General features: G+C 49.3%; 1 protein-coding gene across 1 annotated transcript; it reads right to left on the bottom strand.

Annotated features, from left to right (window-relative positions):
• Positions 1 to 1,048: 1,048 nt before the first annotated feature.
• LOC131271682 (uncharacterized) lies at positions 1,049 to 17,972 on the bottom strand. Its single transcript, XM_058273227.1, has 7 exons — positions 17,829 to 17,972; positions 6,335 to 6,442; positions 5,945 to 6,253; positions 5,677 to 5,877; positions 4,663 to 5,300; positions 3,241 to 4,597; positions 1,049 to 3,159 (listed from the first exon to the last, which is right to left on the bottom strand). The coding sequence occupies exons 1-7, from the start codon at positions 17,970 to 17,972 to the stop codon at positions 1,285 to 1,287; spliced, it is 4,632 nt and encodes a 1,543-aa protein (XP_058129210.1). The 3' UTR covers positions 1,049 to 1,284.
• Positions 17,973 to 21,062: the final 3,090 nt, after the last annotated feature.

The raw sequence follows: 21,062 nt of genomic DNA on the forward strand, positions 1-21,062 counted from the left end.
CTTTGGGCCGATTTTTGGGGCTGAAAATTTCAACTTTTTTAACAGGAGCGCAGGATTTTCAGGAGGTAGCAGGAGCAAAATTCTTATCGATTTTTCGGCCACTTTGGGCCGATTTTTGGGGCTGAAAATTTCAACTTTTTTAACAGGAGCGCAGGATTTTCAGGAGGTAGCAGAAGCAAAATTTTTGACCGATTTTTCGACTTGAAATGTAAACTTTGGGCGAATTTTTTTCGGATATTTTGAAGCTGCTTTACTTACCAAAAAAAAAAAAAAAATAATCTTTTCGGATAGTGCAATAAGAAGTCGACAAAGGAATACATTTATTGATCTTTAAAGGGCTTTTATTTATTCTCGAACTAGCAAACGTGCAAACGTAGAAGTGCAAACAAATATCAATCGTTGTTTATTAACTGTTTTGGCCATGGCGAATTCAAGTTAAATGATCAAACTTGTTTGCTGAAATTCCATCTCTTGATGATGTTCTCAAAAGAAAGTAGCTAACGTTGTTTCATTTTTGAATGAACAATCGTCAAAATTTGTTCATGTTTTTTTTAATGCAAACGGTTAGTTCATGGCATGCTTTAAGAACCAGGAGATCAAAGCAACATTTTACCTTTTACGGACCTGCTGTGCGCTCCGGAAGCTTGTGGACGCTATCATGGCAACAAGTGACCTCTCGACACACTTTTAACATCGTTCAAGCCGGTGAGGTTTTCCAAACATTGCCACGCAATCGGTAGGTAAAGTAGGTGAAATTAGGAACAAGCCAGTATTGTTTTACAGCAAAAATGTATCACAACGCAACAAGGCAGTATTCAATAAATAATAAGTGACTTGAGCGTTGTCTACTTTCCATTCCGTCTGCTAGCGTCGATTGAAGCTTAAAACAACATTTCCCCAATTTGTTTGATTACAAAGGGTTGTGTTAACACTCATGAAGCTACAGGAGGCAATAGGTCTTCCGGATGTGATTGAAAAGAGGTTTAGGGTTTCAGATAAAATTACGGTTTTATTCATTTACATGGTGCTTCTGCATCTTCTTGATTTATTATCTTAAAAAAAACGAGAAAACACATTCAAATAACAGGTTGGTGTAGCACAAAGGATCTCCTATACACGATATACACAACGGGTAGGTAGGGGTCTTAGGGCTAGGAAAGATAATAATTTAAAATGGAGGATAAAAGAGCCTACTATGCTAGGTAGAAATTAACACTATCTCTCTTCTTCCTTACACTTGGGCTGTACAAAAACTAAAAAGAAAAATAAAAACGACGCAGCAGGCTAGACTAAACTCGATGCGCCCAGCTTGTAGAGAGTCTGTTGCTTCTGCTCGACGGCCGCGTGCAGTTGGGCCGGTGTCTGCCCTGCGGTTGGATGAAGCAGGACGGATGGGTGCGGTGGGGGTATGATGGCCGTCACCACACTGCTGCCGTGGGGCGAGTGGGAAGGTCCTCCGTTCCGGTGCAATGAAGCCGGCGCCATCAGTGGGTTCGAGTGATGATGATGATGATGGTGGCCAAAGGGAAGAAAGTGCTTCGGTGAGGAGGAGGCGGGCGGTGGGATGATGAGCACGTTACTGGATGATCCTCCGGCCGCGGTAAGGAGTGGACTGGCACCACCGCTTGGGATGTGAATTTCGCTCACTTTCCCACTGACGTATCCCGAGTCGTCGTTCGATAGGTTGTCGGCTGACTTTCTTCCCGCCGCCGCTGACGCCATCATCGTCATCATGGCGTGCGAATGGCCACCGATGACGTGGTTCGCCCCGTGGTGGTTCACCTGCTGCTGAGGTGGCATTTGTTGTTGTGGTTGCGCCTGCTGATGGTGATGGTGGTTGTTGTGATGATGGTAGAGCGGGAACTCGGGCGAAGGAGTTCCGGTGCTGGCGAGCGACACCGTCGATGGGTTGATGAACTTCCTTGCCGATAGGAGCTTTTCCGCCGGGAGCAACCCTTCGTCGTTCAACGATGGCGGATGATGGATCTGGACCTGCTGGTGGTGGTGGCTGTGGTGGAAGGAAGGAAGACCCACCGGCGGCAAGAACCCATCCGATGGCATGGAGAATGCACTGCCATGGTGAAGGACTGGCTCTTCGAAGTAGTGAGAACTGCTTGGGGGTTGTTGATGCTGCTGCTGCTGCTGGTGAAACAGTTCGCCCTCTTGGAGCAGATACGAGGGAAGTGGATTCCGGCTACGTGCCGTTTGGTGCACACGGGACGCCAACAGTGGGTGGCTTGCGGAAGGGTCGGCCATCATCGACGAAAGTTCCGGCGGTGGTAGGTGCTTCCTCGCGGGTAGTTCGTGGAAGTAGGCATCCTTCGGAACCGAGTTGACATGCAGCGTGGCGTTCCCGGTTCCCTGGTGTTTCCCCCCATTGACAAGGACGGTCGTGGTGGCCGTCGATTGCTCGTACATCTGAATCAGACTCCGGGCGGTGGCGATTCCCCGTTCCGCCTTTTCGGGGACGCTCTGAGGCCCATTTGATCCCATTCCTTCCCTTGGCATCGGCGGTCCATCGACACAATCCTCGTCTTCCTCATCATCGTCGTCGTCGTCATCGTCGTCCTCATCATCTTCGCTGCTGTCGGAAAAGTCCTCGCACTGTGCCAGAGGGGGTGGTCCCTGGTGGGCGGTAACTCGCACATTCGTTCCCACCGCCGCCGTTTCCCCCTCGCCGATGGAACAGCTTTGCTGTAGCTTCGAGATGATGTACCTAACACGGTTCGTTTCCGTCGCCGGATCATCATCGGTGCCGGCCTGCATAGGCATCGGACCACTGTCTCCCGTCTCCGCTCCCCGCAGCAGCTCCTGGACACTCTTCTGCAGCACCTGACTGCGCCAGTTGGTTCCGTTCAGGATGCGACTCTTCAGTTCCTTCAGCTCGGCCAAGTTTGCCATCGCCGACAGATCGCACCGATCGGAATCACTACCGACTTCTTCGTCTTCTTCTTCTTCGTCTCCCTCCTCTTGCGGTGCGCTTTCGGGTCCTGCCTCCGCTTCCTCCCCACCATGGTCTTCATCGTCGGAGTGATCCGGCGGACGATGACGAGGTGCAGCCGATTTGATCGTTGTGTTGGACGAACTAGGCATCATGTCGTCAAAGCAACTGTTCGAGTAGAACCCATTCATGAGCACTCCCCCGCCGTTCGAGGCCGCAGCTCCCACAGGGGACGTACCATACCTTTCCTCCTCCTCGTCCTCGTCCTCGTCTTGATCTTCTTCGTCTTCGTCTTCCAGTTCCTCGGGAGCTGGTGCGGTTGTGTGTTCTTCCGCCATAAAGTTCGTCGAAGCGAGATGTGGCGAACCTCGGTTCGACCGTTGTCCCTGACCGCCACCGAGCAACGACGAGCTTGGGGACATTGTGGACAGTGGGGTCGTTGAGAGGGGAGTTGCGGAACCCTGCCTTGGTCTATAGGCAAGCTGGTAAACGGCCGTCGGACGCTCTTTTCGCGTTGTGATGTCCTTCGCGATCTCGGGCGAAACTGGTGCGGCCGGGAGTAGGGATTTCGTTATCTTCTCCATCTCCTGCGCAATGTCGTAGCCACCGGGTGGCGACTCGCGGGAGTTGGTACGAGACTTCCCAGAACCACCACTCGTCGGTGGTTCGTAGTGATGGATGTCCCGAAGTTTGTCCAACGCGAGGATGTACCGGTTGTCTGGTGCCGGACTGCCGGCTGCCGTTGGGACACTTCCTCCTCCGATCAGTGGGGATGGTCCACCACCACCAGCAGCAGCCTTGCTTGTAAGCTTCTCAAGTTCGAGGATCTTCTTCGTTTTGCTCAGCAGCTCCTCGAGCCGCTCGGTCACTTTGGCCTTTTCACTTTTCCCCACCGGAGATGGCGTGTTGTTGGAGGACGTGCCGCCACCAATCGGACGCTTGTCTCGGCGACCCGACAATACGACGGGTTCTCCCCGATGCTTCTCCCGATCGTTGTCCTTGTTGGTGTCCGAGGAGTAGGAGTAACTGTCGCGCCCGGAAATGGATGACGATCGAGCTCGTCGTGACTCAGGGATCGGAGGTGTTTCGGCGGACTCGGAATGGTTCTTCGCGTTCGAATTGGTGGAACTCTCAAGCGCATCCGACTGATGGCCGGTGGATCTTCCTCCTCCTCCTCCTCCAGCCACTCCCGAGTACTGCAGCATCCGGAGGTGGCTCTCCAGCTGCTGCCGGTGCTGCTGGTTTCGCAGAAGCCGATGGGTCGACGATTGCCTTCGACTGTCGTGGTCCGCCGCATCGTCCCCAACCAGGTCGTCGTCCATCACGGCCGTTGCGTCCAGGAAGTCGATGCTACGCGAGAACATCTGTTTGGTGGGCGTGGAGGAACACTTCAGGAGCTGATCGTCCAGGATGAGTGAGCCCGAGGCGATGTTGTGTGCGTCGTCGTGATCGTCGAGCAGCTCGAGACTGCGGCAGCGCGTCAGCGTGTTCGTGTTCGCCTCGTCCTTTTTGGTCTTGCTGTTGCTGTTACTGTTATGCGGACCGGCGCCGGAGGTCGTCGCCGTGGTGGTGGATCGTTCCGCAATGCCTCGCTTCAGCCACTGCTCCAGATGGAGCCGCTTGTTCTCGCACTGCACCCGGTTCGCGATCATCGATCTGGAAAAGGGGAATGCGCTTAGTTAGCTGTCGAAACCGTTCCGCGGATGACTCTTAATACTCACTTGGTAAGTTCCTCGATCTGGTCGTCGGTACGCATCGCTAGCGCCGTCATCCGGCTGTCCAGCTTCTCCGTCGCCCGGTGCACGTACTTGCGAATGCTGCGCCGGTTCTGGTTCATCCGCTGCTCCAGATGCCGGAAGAACGGGGCGCAGTAGCACGTGTTGCCCACGCCGACCGGGCCCTTCCGGATGTTGCCGGCCAGATCGAGGAAGTACTGCTCGCCGTTCCCGAGCGGTTCCTTTGGCAGCGTCTCGAGCTTGGGCGAGGGAAAGTTGCGCGGATCGGGAAAGTAGTGGCAACCGTACGGCGACCAGTGCTTCGGGTCTACTTCCGCCGCAGCCGCCGCCGCTCCCGCCGTCGCTCCAGCCTTCGTTTCATCGTTGGAGGCACTCCTTCGGCCCGATTTGCGCCCACCCCCACCTGCGGTGGGTTCCTCTTTACTCCGCGACCGACGACCATTCTCCTGCGGACCAGCCTTCTTCCCGCCAGAGCGTTCCTTCGGTTGGTTCGGTTGTTTCTGGTGCGAGCTGCTGCTCGAACGCTCGCGCGACCGCCTCGGGGACAGCTCGACCGGTGTGTTGAGGATGTTGATGATTTCGACCAGATTTTTGCGCTGCGCAATGTCCCGTGCCGTTTCATCCTAGAGTAAGAATAAATCAATGTTATTAATAAAGTCAACATGAGACCCAGCTTTGGTCGACAAGCTGGGAAGGAATATTTAGGTGAAAATACACGGTTGTGTTGGAAAAGAAGTAGATTTGGTAAATTAAAACTTATGGCAGAATGAAAGTATAATGAAAGTGATGAAAGTACTTTTTACAAATGGATTATAGAATTGTTTCTGTCAGTAAATATCTCAGCATCAATCGATATCATTGGTTAACTTTAATGGTTAACGGAATCTCGTTTGCAGAGAGCGTTACCATAGTTACGTGAGGAGAATGTTTATCGTTGTTACTATGATGATTTTCACGATCTAGTATGCTCAAACGTTGACAGTTCGGCCGTCTGTTTACCTGAGCGTTTTTGGTGTCTTGACGGCAACCCGCTTCCAGCAGAATCCGTGTCAGCTTCCGGCGTCCCATGGCGCACGCGATGTGCAACGCCGTGTCGCCGTTCAGGTTGATTCGCTCGAAGTCACACTTGGCCGACAGCAGGATCCGGATGGCCCCGGCATGTCCGTACCGGCACGCGGTATGCAGCGGCGTATCACCATACTGGAAACGAAACAACCAAACAATTAACTCTCCGAACCGGTGGATGCTTCTTCGTCCTTCCACTCACGTTGTTCTGCACATCCGGATCGGCGCCGGCGAGCAGGATCTCCCGGCAGCTCTGGTTGTGTCCGTTCTGGGCGGCCAGGTGGAGGGCGGAAAAGCCACCGAAGTTCCGAGTTCCGAGCAGCGCACTGTGGAGCGCTCCCTTGGTGTCGTGCAGGGCGTGTTTGATTTTCGTGGCGTCCTTCAGGAGATCGATCGACAGCCCCTTTCCGCCGGCGGGCTTCCCGGGGGCGGTCTTGGGGAGGGCGCACAGCAGCTTCACACACCGACTGTACCCCTTCCAGGCCGCTTCGTGCAGTGGATTATTCCCGTGCTGTTGTTGGTGGGGGGAAAGTAGAAAAAAGGGCCATTAGTTGCCTTCGGTCGAGGGAATGTACCGATTTGCTCCGCTTACCACCGACTCCTTCGCGTTTCGATCGGCACCGGCGGCCAGGAGGGCTTCCACCTTCGCCTCGTCCCCGGCGGACGCTGCCTCGTGCAGTGGCGTCCGGTTAGTGTTTTCCTGCAGAATGGAAAGCAAACCGTTAATTAACCGTTTTTGTCACATTAGAAGTACACATTAACCGGAAAAACCCATTGGTAATCGATTCTTTGGATTGAAAATATGCCGATCGAGGTTTGATGAAGGAAAGCGACAAGCTGGCACGCTGGCATTATGAGAGTTTTTCCGTGAGTATCATAGCACAGTTTATTAATTTTCAATTTGTGGAGCGATGGTAAAGTTCCCCGAGCATTGATTCTACACTGAAGAAGGAACCATCCAAACAAGCAAGAAAAGGGAAAGACTCGAAAGAATGCAAGAACGTTCGAGGAATGAACTAATGTCCCTTTCCCATTCCCAGAATGGTTTTCTTTTTCCGATCTCGCGTTTCTTCGTCGTCGTCATCTCGGGGAAGTTTACGGTGACGCCATGGTTTCGACGACCGCCTGGCGACGTCCGGTAGGACACAAATCGCGTAAATTATTGCCTTTCCACCCGGGGCGTGAAGCGTGTCCCGCGAGCGAGTTCCCGAGGCAAAAGGGCACCGCAAAGGCATTTTCTTTTCGGGCCAAATCGGGTGGGATGCTGCAATGCACAGTGGGCTCAGCTCAGGGGATATTTTTCCTCCCCCGGTGCGGTTTTGCATGATCACAAGCGGATGCGGATCGTATACAAACATGGAACGCGTTCTTCGGAAATCATCTAAAGGAGGAGAATCAACAATAAAAAAAGAAACCTTTAAATCCCTTCCATCGGACGCGACTCGGCGACGTAATAATCACTCAATGTACCCCGAGTATGAGCTGTTCTTTACTTCTAGTTCCCCTTGGGAGGGGTCTTTTTCGCGACGGGTCGCACTCGGGGAAGGATCCGCGCGAAGCGGAAAGACTTGAGTCACGACCAGCAAAAACCATCCTCGTTCTAAGGTCGCTAGTCGGCGGCGCAAATGGATTCAGCTCAGGCGACGCCAGAGCGGTTTGTGCCTCCGAACCGTAAGGCAAAGGTTGTCGATCGACGACTCACGGCGGACGAAAAGTAGATCATAAAGCGTGGGAGAGCGAGTGCGACAAGGTTGGGGCACGAAAAAAAGCCGAGCGGCACAATCTTCAAGCCGTAACGAAGAGAGAGAAAAGAGTGTTTGAAATATTGTACTTGATATTATCTTGATAGAATGAGCATGAGGAGATATGAAAATAAAAAGTAAAATATACCTTGTGCGTTCAAATAAATTTGACCAAACAACAAACAATGATTTAAACGACTCGACAACCATTCCGACACCGTAATGAAAGAAAGAAGCAGCAAGTATTTCAGTACGTAGACAGAAAAGACGTCTTGGCTTGGCCTAAGGAAGGGAAGCAGACCTGGGGCGCTAATGGAAAGGGGTAAGTAAGTAAGGACTTATTGTTGAAGATGAAGGAATGCAAATGAGGCCTGAAGGATAGTTTCTTTTCGTCATTTTTTCTCTGTCGCCGTTTTCTTTCCACTGGTCATTTTTTATCGCTGAGTAAATCATTGGGGTTTTAATATTCCAGTTATGTATTCCATAAGTTGCTTGAGTTTGTTTTAGGGCCTTATTGGCCAAGGGACGCGTTTTATAACCGATTTGTCGAAGGGAGAAAGTGTAAGTGTGCACGTGGGAGGCAAGGAACTGGACGGAGGGGGGGCACACGCTGTTCACGATGCAAACCTTTTGCTTCCTTCCGTGAGTAATTTTCATAATGTTGTTGCCTTTTCATGATGAATGGTCGAGCGAAGCACAAAGCCCTTTTGCTTTTCGTATCGGCAGTTGGGGTGTCGTTTTGTTGAATAAATAAACAACAACTCGCTTCCTTCCGTTCGATTATGCGCGTTTGGAAGAAGAAATGGAAGTTTAGTAATGGTAGGAATAAAATAATTGTGTTTGACGAATCATAGACGCGGAAAAGTGAAAGTATATAATTGTCGTAAGAAATGATTTACTGCTTTTTGTTTAGGTAACCAAAGGATAGTAAGAGAAACAGAAAAATCAGACCTCCAAACAACCCGATGTAGCTTTAAAATATCGTGTTACAAGAACCGCTTTTCCGTTCACCACATGTAGAACGAGTTGAAATATGAGCCGACCGTTCAGAAATAATAAAACGTTTATGAACCCGCGATGTGTGACGGGGGAAAACTCTCTGGCATGCTCATTTAAAAAGGCAATAAATGGGCGACTCAAACTGGATGCGAAAAAAGCCGGTCCGAAACTGCCTCCGGAGGCAATCGATGCTGCAATAAAGCACGCAGATTGTGGCGAACTAGTTTCGTTCGGCGTTCGTTCCAGACTGCATTTGCATTTCCCAGCGGGAGACGCCTTCAAAGGTGGTACGATTGCGTGCTAGGACACACACACACACTCCAAAGCTTATTTCATACCGAAGTGCCACCTTTTTTTTATTAGACGTATCGTCCCGCATTTTGCGACAGTGTGAAAACATATTGCGGCCATAATTTAGCCATTTGCGAGGCTCGTTCCCGCTGTCGACGGGAGGATTCAGGAAGCTAATGTGGGAAGCCAAGCCTATTACCGGTGCGATTAAAATAAAACACACGTCGGGCGAGCCGGAGAGTTCCGGTCCTCGGATAATCCAAACTCCAAATGGCCGCCATATATCCCTCACCGACGCTCTTCTTCGTCTCGTTGGTCATTTCAAAACCTACCCCTCTAGTACGCACGATCGGGTGGTTTTTACTCCTCGCGTTCGACTTCGACTAAGTGGCTTTAATTATTCATCGTCACGCACGATCTGCTCGCGAATATATCGAAACGTGATTGCGGCGTGAAAATGATGTCCTGCCCGGCGTTTTTTTTTTTTATCATGAGCAGGAAAAAATAAATAAATGCTGTGCGATTTCTTTAAGTATTAGTTTTATTGCCCCCCTCCCCATTAAGAGATTTAATTATCACGAGTTACTTTATAGACCTTCCTCTCTTGCGCAACGGTGACGCAATTCGCGTTTAATGTTATGGCAGTTTTGCAGCTTCGTGGAGGTGTTGCAAATAATTAAAAACATATTAATCAATGTCAAAGATTGAACCGGACTTTTTCAAGGATCAAGATTGAGTTCAAGGTATGATTGAGTCTTGAGAATAAACCCGAAGCAAATCATAACATTTCGGACGTGTTTCGGAATCAATTGTTTGTGGGCTGCCTGGCGAGCGCGTAAACAGATGTCCAATTGCATTAAGCTGCCGTGCATCATTCTGCATTCATTTGATGGATAAACATTTGTTTCTTGATGCAAAATTGCACTCGAATGCAACAAGTGTTGACTTGACGGGTTTGGAATATTATCTCAATCTCTGTTCGCCCCGCCTTCGCCAGGGAGTTAAGGGCAGGCATTTAATGATGACGACGACGGCCGGTTGGGAAGATGACACCCATATTTCATGTTATGCTCCATCCAACCCCGGCGTGCCCTTTTCGCCGTGCAGACAAGTGAACGCCGTCAGGGGACTGGACTGAACATAACTGTTTCGGTGTTCGGTTCGTTTCGTTTGTTATTATTTTCGTTAACCACTTTCGGCCAACCCTCTCGCGACGGAGGAGGAGGAGGAGGAGGGCCGGGCGGGCGGGTGTGTGTTGTCGGAAAACCCAATTTATTTTCGAGTCCGCCGAGAGTCCGCCGCGGTCGAACAATTCAAATTCCACACTCACTCCTCAAAGTGCACGGGGTGAGGGGGTGCGGGGCCATTGGTTGGTGAGAATGGGAAAATTAATTCCCTCCCCCTCCCCCCTTCAAAACTTAACTCCCGCTCCTCGGATTCAATTTGGGGAGGGAAAACACTGGCGCAGCCGGGCATTCGCACGTCCGTAATTATAGATAATATCTGCCAAATCTTGTGCCTCTCTACTCTTCTAACAAAAAAAGTGGACTCTCGAGGCAGCAGGAACACAATGGACGAACTGAAGAGCGTCGATCGTCGTCGGGAACGGGTGTGTTTTCCTCCGGGCGGAAGTGTTTTCCTGCCTTTGTTTTGAAGGTTGCGTTGGGGAAGGTTCGACGCGAGCTGCCGAAAAACGTAATGCAGCCATTTGCTTCCTATTACTCTGGTGGCTAGAAACGATCAGAAGTTTTTGTTTGCCTCCTTTGCCACCTATTTAGATATTTATGATCACAAATACCAGGGGGCCGTGAAGTGCGTCATACCTATTTTATTACGCAAATTCATTAAACCCGACGGAAAGTGATTGCTGAAAGAAGATCGTTTAATCACGAATTTATTTGGGAGACAACAAGCTGCAGCGACTTGAAAAGCCGACTGGAAAGTAGAACAGCGATTCCATGTTGCATCGAAGCCATTTTTCATACCACTTTCAAGGGAAAGGCCAAATAAAAACATCACCCTTGTGGCTTGTTTGCTGAAAAGAATAACTTCCACACCTTTCTCCTTGGGGTAATCTTTCGAGGTTTGTTTATTTATTACGAGCACTTCGTGCCTGGTTGGGCTACATGGCACTCCGAATTTTATTTGCCCCCTTCTCACGCATGTCTCACGCTCTCACGCTGTCCTTGAACCATTCGGACATCTCAATTCCGTTCGTCGCTTTTCGTCGCCGCGTTGAAGTCTTTCGTTTCGACTCAATCTTTGGGCGATCTCCGTGCCGTCTCCGGGCTTTACCGGCCACACCGGTGGTCAATTACTTGCGCGTGTGCGATTGTTTTACTTTTCCTCTCTTCATCTGCATCCCCCCCTCCCTCTCCCGCTTGTTCCTTGTGGTGGGTCCTTCTTGTGTAGGATATTATTTCCTTACAATTTGCGTCTACTTTCTTCGTCGACAGCGTCCAGGGTGGAAGTTGCTCCCCATCTGGTCCTGGGGAGAAAGTGCGATCGAATTATGATAATGAGGCACACGCGCATACACAACCTCGCGCACAAATATGGACACACACTATTATCCGGCACGGCTCCCGACCACGCTGCTCTACATGTTATCAATGGCGTCTAATTGACCGGCGTGCATCCTACACCGGGCCCCGAAAGAAAACTGGGACACCGGCTTCCACCCCGTTCATCAAATAAACGTTATTTTTTGGTGTTGGAAAACAGAAAACTACCGTTAGGGCGAGGGGAACGGAGAAAAAACGGGGTTGGAAAAATTGCGTAGAACAACATCGCGCTGGCAGGCGGCTGCCGTTAAACGGTTCGGCAACATTCCACGCGGCCGAACCGGCCGGTTTTTGACACCATCATTATGCTGCCAACATTGTCATGCTGCCGTTCGTCGCAAACCGATGAAAGCGCTTTGCGCCGAAAGCCGTTCTTACGATGGAAGGAGCACGATGGTGGTGGTGGTGGTGGTGGTTGTAATGTATGCTGTTGTATGCCGGGGACACACCTGCTCTCCTTGAGCGCAACACGTGTGGCTGTCGATCGCGTAGCCATGTTTTCGATCAACGTGTCCCTTCGGCCACGATGTAATGATAGCTATATTGGACGGGACGGAGAAGTTGGGTTTTTGACGACGTGAAACGACGACCGAGGATGGTTGAATTTTGAATTATAATTGCATTTCAAAAACTTTTGTGAAGGAATACAATATTTCTATGTGTATAACACCATATTTTTCACATACGAAAATTAAGTGTGGTGTTATGAATTAGTCTCGTCGCTCGTTTTCTATAGTCTATGAAGACTCTGGAGGTCTTTTCTTAAATATCACTTATAGAAAAATATTAAATATTACTTTAATTCAACACTGGTGAGGCATGAAATAGTTGTTTATATTAGCTATTCTAAACAACGCTGTTAATTAATTTCAACAAGTGTCTAGATATACCCTGATAAAAATGTATTCTTCCGGTGATTAAGGTATTCACATTTTGTTTTAAAGCATTTGAGTACCAAAATAAACCAAAAACGATTATGGAACGTTCAGATCGTTTTACTTGTTGCTAATTTTTCTCCACCACAGGATTTAGCAGTTAACAGTCAGTAAAATACAACCGGATCGAAGGAAATGGTGCGCAGTCCGGGTTGATTTTGCGGGTGAAAAAACATGAATCGTTGTGGGTGAACAACGATTGGCAACGCATGTTCGTAGGCGCACTTTTTTTTGTTGTCAAACATTGCCTCACGTTTTCTCGTGCGTCGTCGAGGAAGGCATTCCTCGGCTTGCATACATTTTTCCCGTTGAGTTTAATGGGTTCCCCCGTGTGCGCGAAAAGGAAACACACAAAAAACGTCAGGAAGGAAACATGCAAAGAAACGCGTCGAGGCGCACGTCATCAGTCCGGCAGTCGCATTGTCACCGGAGGCGTTGTGATGCTGTGTTTTTGTTTTCCTGCTTAAATTGCTTCCCCCCACAACGAGGAGTGTCGTGAGTGAAAGATAAATGCATAGTTCCTTTGGTTAGCGTTTTTTTTCCAACCCCCGCGGCGGAAGTGTTTTTCTTCCTTCCGCTTCGAAGCCGGCCCAAGCGGAGGTGACGAAGACGTTTAATAAAACTTATCTATCCATTAGCTGAAATCCAAGCAAATGCTGGGTGGAGAAGATAAGTGCGCGCAACTGAAACCGCAAACTGCGTGCGGGTCACTCGGGGTGAGGGAAAACTGGGCGAGGGAAACTTCCGCCATTACACGCGTGAGGTCTTTTGAGATCGAAAGGGAGAGAAGGTGGAAGAGAATACACGCGACTAAACTGTAACTGTAAGGGGGTGGAAAACAAGGGAAGGCGGGATTTGGAAGGGGTTGGATAAAATGTGGAAGGGATCTTTGGGAATTATTCGTTTGTTTCAGTTGTTCAAGTGTTGTCCGAGTTGAAGAAATGAACAAGAACGACCCACCAGATCTGCGTGAAGCAATCTGCAAAGTTTGAACAACTGATTTGCGTCCCTCCACCCCTACCGACCAACCTCTCCCCTCGTTCGCGCGAGGTCGTGGGTGAAAAGGCCACCAGAAAGACGACATTCCGCAAGGGTCGCTCTGTCATTCAAGCAAAAGCCCGCGTCGGACGTCGCCCACGGCTTGTATTGTTTCGTGCGCCATTTGTGGTTGTCTTTTTGCGAAAGTAAACGAAGTTCACCTTTGGATTTCGAACGTCTCGAGGAGGAGACTCCCCAGCATTCGAGAGTTTTTGGAAGGGGAATTATAGCGAACATGTTTCTTGAATTTGTCTTGTGCCCTTCTGTAAAATTAAATTGATTTTATTTAACTGACCCGGTTATAACTTCAGTGGTTCCTTCTAAAAGGAAAAAGCGCCAGCTCGAACACAATGTTGCATCACCGTCGGATTGTGAAGGTGCTCCCCGTGGAGAGGCACTTATTTCGGATGAATAAACCGGTGTTTCGATGTTCCCGTTAAAAGCTTCCGATTACTCCCGATCGCCGGAACGACTCGGCTCGAGACTCGACGATAAGATAAACGACGCAGACGAGACCTCATTTTTCCCACCTTGGAAACACACACACACACAAACTATTTGAAAAGTGCCTGCCGTCTGTTAGATTTTTTTTTGCAAACCACACACCTTAGGAGGTTGGAGCACCTTCATTCTTCCTCTTAAAAGCATTTTCGTGATGGAAAAATGGTTTGAGACCCTCGAGGCGTGAAGGGAGGGTCGGAGGAGGGACGGTGTTTTAACTAATAAAAGGTGTGAACTCCTCGATCATATTACGGAGGGAAAAGAGCCGGGAAAGCCGGGGTTAAAAGCGAACGGAAATTCGAGAAGCGAAAAAAAAAAATCGAACCAATGGCTAGGAAAAGCCACAAAACAATCGCACCTTTCTTTGGGGAGGCGAGAAAATGCAGGTATCATCACCTTCCGCTTCTTCTCTTCTGCCTCTCTCGTGCGCCCTCTCGTGTGTGTGTAGTTTGCTTAGATACCGAACAGTTGTCTTCGGATGTGCGAGTTTTCTTATCGCAAAACGGAAATATTGCATGCAACAATGCAATGTTGAGGAGTTCGCGTGGGAAAAACTCGGCGGGTGACTGTGTGTAGCAGCGGGAAGATATGTGTCATCATTCCAAGCGGTTAGTGTCGGCGCATGTCTGCATGTCCGTCTGCATCTGATAACAGACAAAGTGAGCAGCCGAAGAAATTGGCTTAAAAATAAAGCGGGTGATAATTGTTCAACCCCATTCCAAAGGGGATTAGTGGAGCGATTCCCAGGTGATTTGCTGAGGGGGAGTGGGAGGGAGTTCCCCCCGTCGAGGGAGGAGGAGGTCATATTCTTGTTTCCTTCCGAGTGCCCTTTTTGAATCGAGTTCTTACGGCGACCTTCATTAATTCTCTATCGAGTGATAAATTATCATTTCATCGCATCCATCAGCTCAAGGAAAAACCGGGCGCACCCCGGACTCCAATCCACTGGGTGGCCAGTGGCCGAGCAGCAGTCGGATGATAAATATTCGCCATTAAAAATGGACATGATTTTATCGCTCCGTTGAAATGATTTCTTTAATCCGAGACGATATTTTCGAGGCTCGCGATTGGGTTCCTCCCGTTTCTTGCTCGATAAAAGCTGTTCTCCGCCACACAAACAGTAGCCGTGGTTCGTAAACCGTCGTAGATTTATCATCGCACCCCCTCGATGCGGGAAAACTGTCTCGCATTCGGAGAGGGTCCTTCTTAAGCGACCTCCGGCATCGAGAACGAGCTCTTGCTGGTCGAAAATAAATTTGTTAACAGTAAATCTGGACCGTTCTGTGTGGTGTGTGTGTGTTCTGACCTCCCACTGGGGAGGCACAGCATCCCTCTTTCTTTGTCATTCATCCACCGGGTTGGAGCTCTTGAACCTAACGTCGAGAGCGTCGAAAGCTGCTCCACATTTTGATGGATGAGGTTATTAAATAAACACCTTCTTCTTTGGCTCCGAACGAAATCCAATCGGCTCAACACTCGGCTGGGCGAAAGGCCATCCGGAATGTTTCCCGGGACGGGTCAGGCATTCCTGCAATTTGTGCGAGAACGAGCAGCGTGCGTGTGAAAACCTTTTCGGCTACCTTTTTTTTTCTCCAGGCCCGATGCAACTGAATAATGTTTGCGCCACGGTTGGCCCTTCAAAGTGTGTTGATTTTGCCGAGCGCTCGAGTACCGCCTGTCGATTGGAAGGAGTTATTCGAAATCAAAACAAATCTGCCTTCGCCAACGGGGGGAACGTCAGACGGCTTCAGCCCTTCGGTGGAATTATGAAACTCAACGTTGTTTCGCTTGTTTTGGGCAGCACCTCTTCTCGCGATGGGAAGCATTTATTTTACGTTCGGTGGAAAAATTGAAATATGAATGGCGGTGCACACCCAGGCCCCGAGAAACCGTTCATTTTCCTTTTGCGCTTCCATCAAAATCCACCGCCGCCGAAAGAAACCGCGATGGAAAAATCAACAGAATCAACCTACAATCGCGCTCTTCAGCCCGGTGTTAATTTAAAGTTCCGCACCGAACTGGCAGCTGGATCTAACGGCGACTTGGGCAGCCGTTCGACCCACACACGCACACACACCTCGCCCCGGTTGAAGGCTTATGTTTGAATTTCCATTTTTGGCTACCGAAATCTTGGCCACCGACCCGGAATTCGGCATACCCCGACGGAATCAGGAGCAACACCGTTCGATTCGGTGTAAAACACGTACATTTTCAAGTGGGAAGATTGGCGAACGAACAGACGTGGGTAGGAGCTACTGTTAGACGGGTTGGTTGCTTGCTTGCGTGCGCGAAAGCCATCGATGCAAAGGCTGAGATAAGGCGTGGTAAATCTTATCGAATCGCTGCTGCTACACGGTCAATAACAATGCGTTTATCGTTGCGAGAGATTAAATAATCGGTGAGCAAAACACGAGCCATTATTGTCGCGTGAAAAAGGCACTGACAAGTGTTTGGAATATGAAGCAGTTTATGGTGTATGACATCGGCAGCGTGGAAACAGTGTGTCCATTCTTCAAAAAGTAATACGAACCGACCCCGACAACAGTAGCACCCGCAATCTACGGTCTTCCATCAGCACTTATCGCCGGAGAAAATAGTATAAACCGACGTCGACATCATAAAACAATGACACCGCATTGTGGGTGCTTTCACTACGACGCAGGAAAGTCCCATCGTAAAAGATCGTAACTCTACCATCAGCCGGCGATCATCTGCGGATGATTTGCCGAGCTTTTAAGTCGCAGGAAACCTCGAAGTACGCAAACCAGTGCAAGACGAGACGAGTGTTTCGAAGCGGGTAGAAAACATTAATCAACGATGCCGACTCAGGAGAGCTAACCCTACCCCGACCTTCTCCCGACGGAAACGGATCAAAGACAAAGCTGTGGAGATGCTGTGGCGTGAACAGCGACGACATAACATGCTCCTATATGCTGAAGATGACGACGATGCGGTGGTGAAAAGTATTTTAATTTATTTAATCATCCCTACATTCGTACACATCATCGAGCGCGAGTGAGGAATAAGAGTTTCTCACGTGTGTTTGTTTGTTAGCGTCTGTTTGTTCTCTGGTTTGGCTTCTCGCCACATTCCGCCACATAGGAAGGGATAAATAAATCTCCCGCCGAACGGTACAGCGACGGTTTGAAATGCGATCTTCCTGCGAGCGCGGATGAGAAAGCATCCAGTGTGCTTCATAAAGCCTCGTCACGACGCCTGCGATTTGATCTGCCGCCCCCGTGGTGCGTGAAAAAGGGTGCAATCTTGCGCGAACATAGGCCGCACACTTCGGGCGACTTCTTCGGAATTTTTTTTCCTTCCGTGCCACACACGCGCCCGTGTTGGGTCGAATTCCATCGCCTAATGACGGTTTGGCATTGGGTGTTCGATTTGTTCAATTTGTTTACCGCGGAACTACAGATTTACAGAACGAACGGGAGAAAGATTTAAACTCCACCGAAAGTGACGAACCCAACGTTGGAATTTGTTAACAGATGATGGTTAAAGCCCCGCACGGCGTGTTAAAGGGAAAAGATAGACCATTGTTGACCATTTGCTGGGGGGGAGGTTGGGCTAGTCACCACCTACTCCCTCTCCCCTGTGGTGTGGCTCCCAAAAAAAAAGGTTGCGTAATCGATTTTTAGTGAAAAATCGCTCGGGAAACCCAACCGGGGGCCTCCGAAACAGCGTGAAGTTTTGATCGATTTTCTATTGTTACTTTTAGCGAACACCCTTGTGCACCACGGGGAGGGGGGTGAGTTCTCGCCGGCGGTGGTTTGGGCATTATTTTTGCTTGCTTTATTAACCTCATTTTTCCCGCCGTCCGGGATGAAGGAAGATCCCTCTCTTCCGGTGGTGATCGGGGGCAACCATTTTTTTTTTCTACCCAAACTTTCCGAGGGGATTACATCATCCATTAGGCGGGAAAGGGCGCGCCCTCTCGTGCGCGTTTCCGTTAATGATTTTTCGCCAGCACGTTGACGCGAAAGGGGAAAAGGGCGATCTTTGGGACTTACCGGTACGGCACCATTGCCGTTGACGAGGGGGGAAGTGGACGGTGCGCCGACGGTGACGGTGGTGGTGGTGGGAGCGGGACCAGGGCCGGTGGTGTTCGGGAGTGACTTCTCCCTCGCGGGCTGCAGGGTGGGCTCATTATGCATGGCTAGGGCCTAGAGAGCGCTCGGATCCCGTTTCGCATGGCCTGTCCTGGTCGATTTTTCACCCGACCGAACCGGAAATGGTACCTGCAAAGGGAGAGGGAGGCATAAAGAAAGAGTCATCATTATTTTTTTTCTTTGGGAGGAATATGCTTTTGCTCTATTTCACAGTTGGTTGATTTAAACAAGGAATTTTCCGAGCTTTCAAAAAGACTCTATATAGAGGAAGTATCATTTAAATGCATAGTAGGAGCTATTTGATTTTAATCGGGGGTAAATTTTATCAAAACAACGGAGACTCGTTTTGATTGGACTTGAACCAGTAAATGTAAAAATTAAACGTTAGTTAAGAGCATAGCATTCACAACATTCCATTCCAATATTGTATCGGATGCTGCACCAGAATAAGGGTAGCTCTCTTATTCGGTTTACAGAAAGGAAACAAGGTACAACGGAAGCACGAAAGTATCACGTAACCCTTCCACGACCCCGGGAACGACCAGAATCGGACGGAGCGTCAGATTGAAACGAAAACAATCACTTAGAGCGCGCCTACGATCCGGCCACTACCGGGTTTCCGATCCGCCACCGCAGATCTTTCCCCCCGGGTGTGAAGTAATAATGGTAGCGCCTCCCAAAACAGTGGAAATCCATTAGCATGTTTGATTTCGTTTTTACACCTCGGGAACGGGACGTCCGCCTCCGGGAGTCACTCTTGTGTTTGAACAACCGAAAAAATGGAACCGGGCGGATAGAAATCCGTCGAGTTCCAAAAACGGAGCCAGAAAGCTAGAAAGCTATCGGGTCTATGTTTCTTTTTAATCCCTATTTGATCTCCATCCACCGAGGTTTCCTTTCCGAGCGAGGATCATTCGATTGTCTAGTGTCGATGTTTTTTTTCGTGGAGAAGGATTTGTGGTCTCTCTCCACTTTCCGCTTGAAATGCAAATCACTTTCGAAGGTGATCTAGTTTATCGGAAATTTGAATACACGATCGTGGCGTGTGTACTTTCGCTCTTATCTTCTAGGAGTGTGTGTGTGAGTGTTTCCGATGATGAATGGACGTAAACGCTGGCGAAGGAAGACATTCGGAATACATTGTGTCACCAACGCGACGCATGCCGAATCACATCCGATGTTTGTTTGTTTCGTTTTTGTCTACGCATTAATCTTCATGCCAGAAGAGACCACCACAAACCAGAGTGTATCTAACGCACGTCCCCCCCTCCTCCTAACGGGCTCGGTAAGTGCCGCAGCTAATGTCACAAATGAACCGGAAAGGAAACAACCTTCCAGCGGGTTCGATAAATCATCTCCCCAAACTGGCATATCGTTTTTCGGGGTCTCGTGTCGTTGGTTCATTGCCTTCGCTCCACACAGGCCGGTGGAGTTTGAAAACGGAAATGTCAAATGGATAATTCTCCCCCAACGGTGAGAGCGCATGTCGTTCGGGTGGCACGCGGCTGCTTTAACTCCCCGTCGAGAGGCGCTCCATTTCGTGCAATTTAAATCCGCTACACCTCATTCAATTTTAAAAGCAAACACAGTGAAACCATTTTGGGTACGTTTTGGGTGTTGCTGTCGGGTATGATTTATGCTCAAAACCTAAAGGAAAAAAGAAGTTCGGTAGTGGCGATGTTAACAAGAAGTTTTCCGCTTTTTCCGTTGAAAGACAATGGCAATTTTGGGTGGTTCGTTATTTGGTGGAATTGCTTTCCACCGCTAACGGATCTCTTAAACGAACCGGACACGTGTAACCGAAGAATAAATCCACAAACCCGAACCCGAAATAAACCAATCGAACCGGTTTTTGGACGAATTCGTCACCGGCTGCGAAACAGTGAACAAGGATCGATCCGTCACCGGTCACCTGGCAACGTGGAAACCAAAGCAGAAGTGGCACAAATTAACCCTTGATCAAGTGGTCTCTCATGGCACTTTTAAGAAATATACATTAATAGAGCACAAATTAAAAATCAACTGCGAAATGAACTGTGAAGAGGAAGGTATCTTTAGTTTAATTCTAAATTCGAACCCTTTGCATGTAAGGGTTAACGTTAAGAACACAGGACAAAAGGGTCCAACATTCCAGCCCCCCTCTGGTGACATCTCACGCATGGGAATGGAATTTTGACAGCCCAAAAAGCATAATCTCGAACCCTTGATGGGTCACACCTTTGGGGACAGGAAGGAGACGAAACCAAAAAAACAGGACGAGACAATTGAACGACAAAAATGATGTGGTTTGGAATGGGATGTTGGGATCCTCGTCCTGGATGAGAGAAAGAGAGAGAGAAAATTCGTACACCAAATACAGAAGATCGCCCCGTCAGCTCGAATTACACGTTGCCTGACGATGGATCAATCCCCGGAATGGAGCAAAAGGTGCATGAACTCGAATCGGCGAATGAACGCCGTGGAATGTGTCGCGACCAAGACGTCGAAAGCGAAAATTGAACGATCGCGAAAGGAAATCGCTGCAGCTGCGGTGGAAAACCACTCCGGTGGGTCCGTGTTCGCGAAGGTCGTCGAATCAAAAATCGAAAGTACCGAATCTTGTTGACATTCGTTGATTTGTTCGGACGAGTTGAAACACGATTCCTTTTGGGACTGCTCCTTTCCCGTCGAACGGTTGGTTGTCGAACATATGCATACACGAATGAGAGGTGGACGGTTTTGGAGCGATTTTCTCCCAGTGGGTTTGGGACAGGTATTATTATCGGTAATATATTTGTGCCGACGACACGACCCGGACTGCTGTGGACGCTTTCCCGACCCCCTTCTACTGGCCCACCCTGTTATTATTGTCTCGTTTTGGGGGTTTCGGAAAATTGATCGCTTGATCGGCCTCTGCGCTGGTTCGCTTGTATGGGTGGTCAACACCAAAAAACCAACCCGAGTGGTTTCCCCCAAACCTCAAATTTAAGAACCACATCCAATTGGAGTGCTCCCTCCTCCGACTCACGAACGGATTGTTGATGCACGGGTTTCGTACGGAAGCGAATGCGGGAAAACAGATATTTGTTTATGGTTCCACCCATTTCCGGCGTTTCCGGTTGCCGGACACCCAAGGCACACGAAGTTACTGGTTTC

The sequence above is a fragment of the Anopheles coustani genome, chromosome 3 (genome assembly GCF_943734705.1).
Source record: "Anopheles coustani chromosome 3, idAnoCousDA_361_x.2, whole genome shotgun sequence".
NCBI lineage: Eukaryota > Metazoa > Arthropoda > Insecta > Diptera > Culicidae > Anopheles > Anopheles coustani.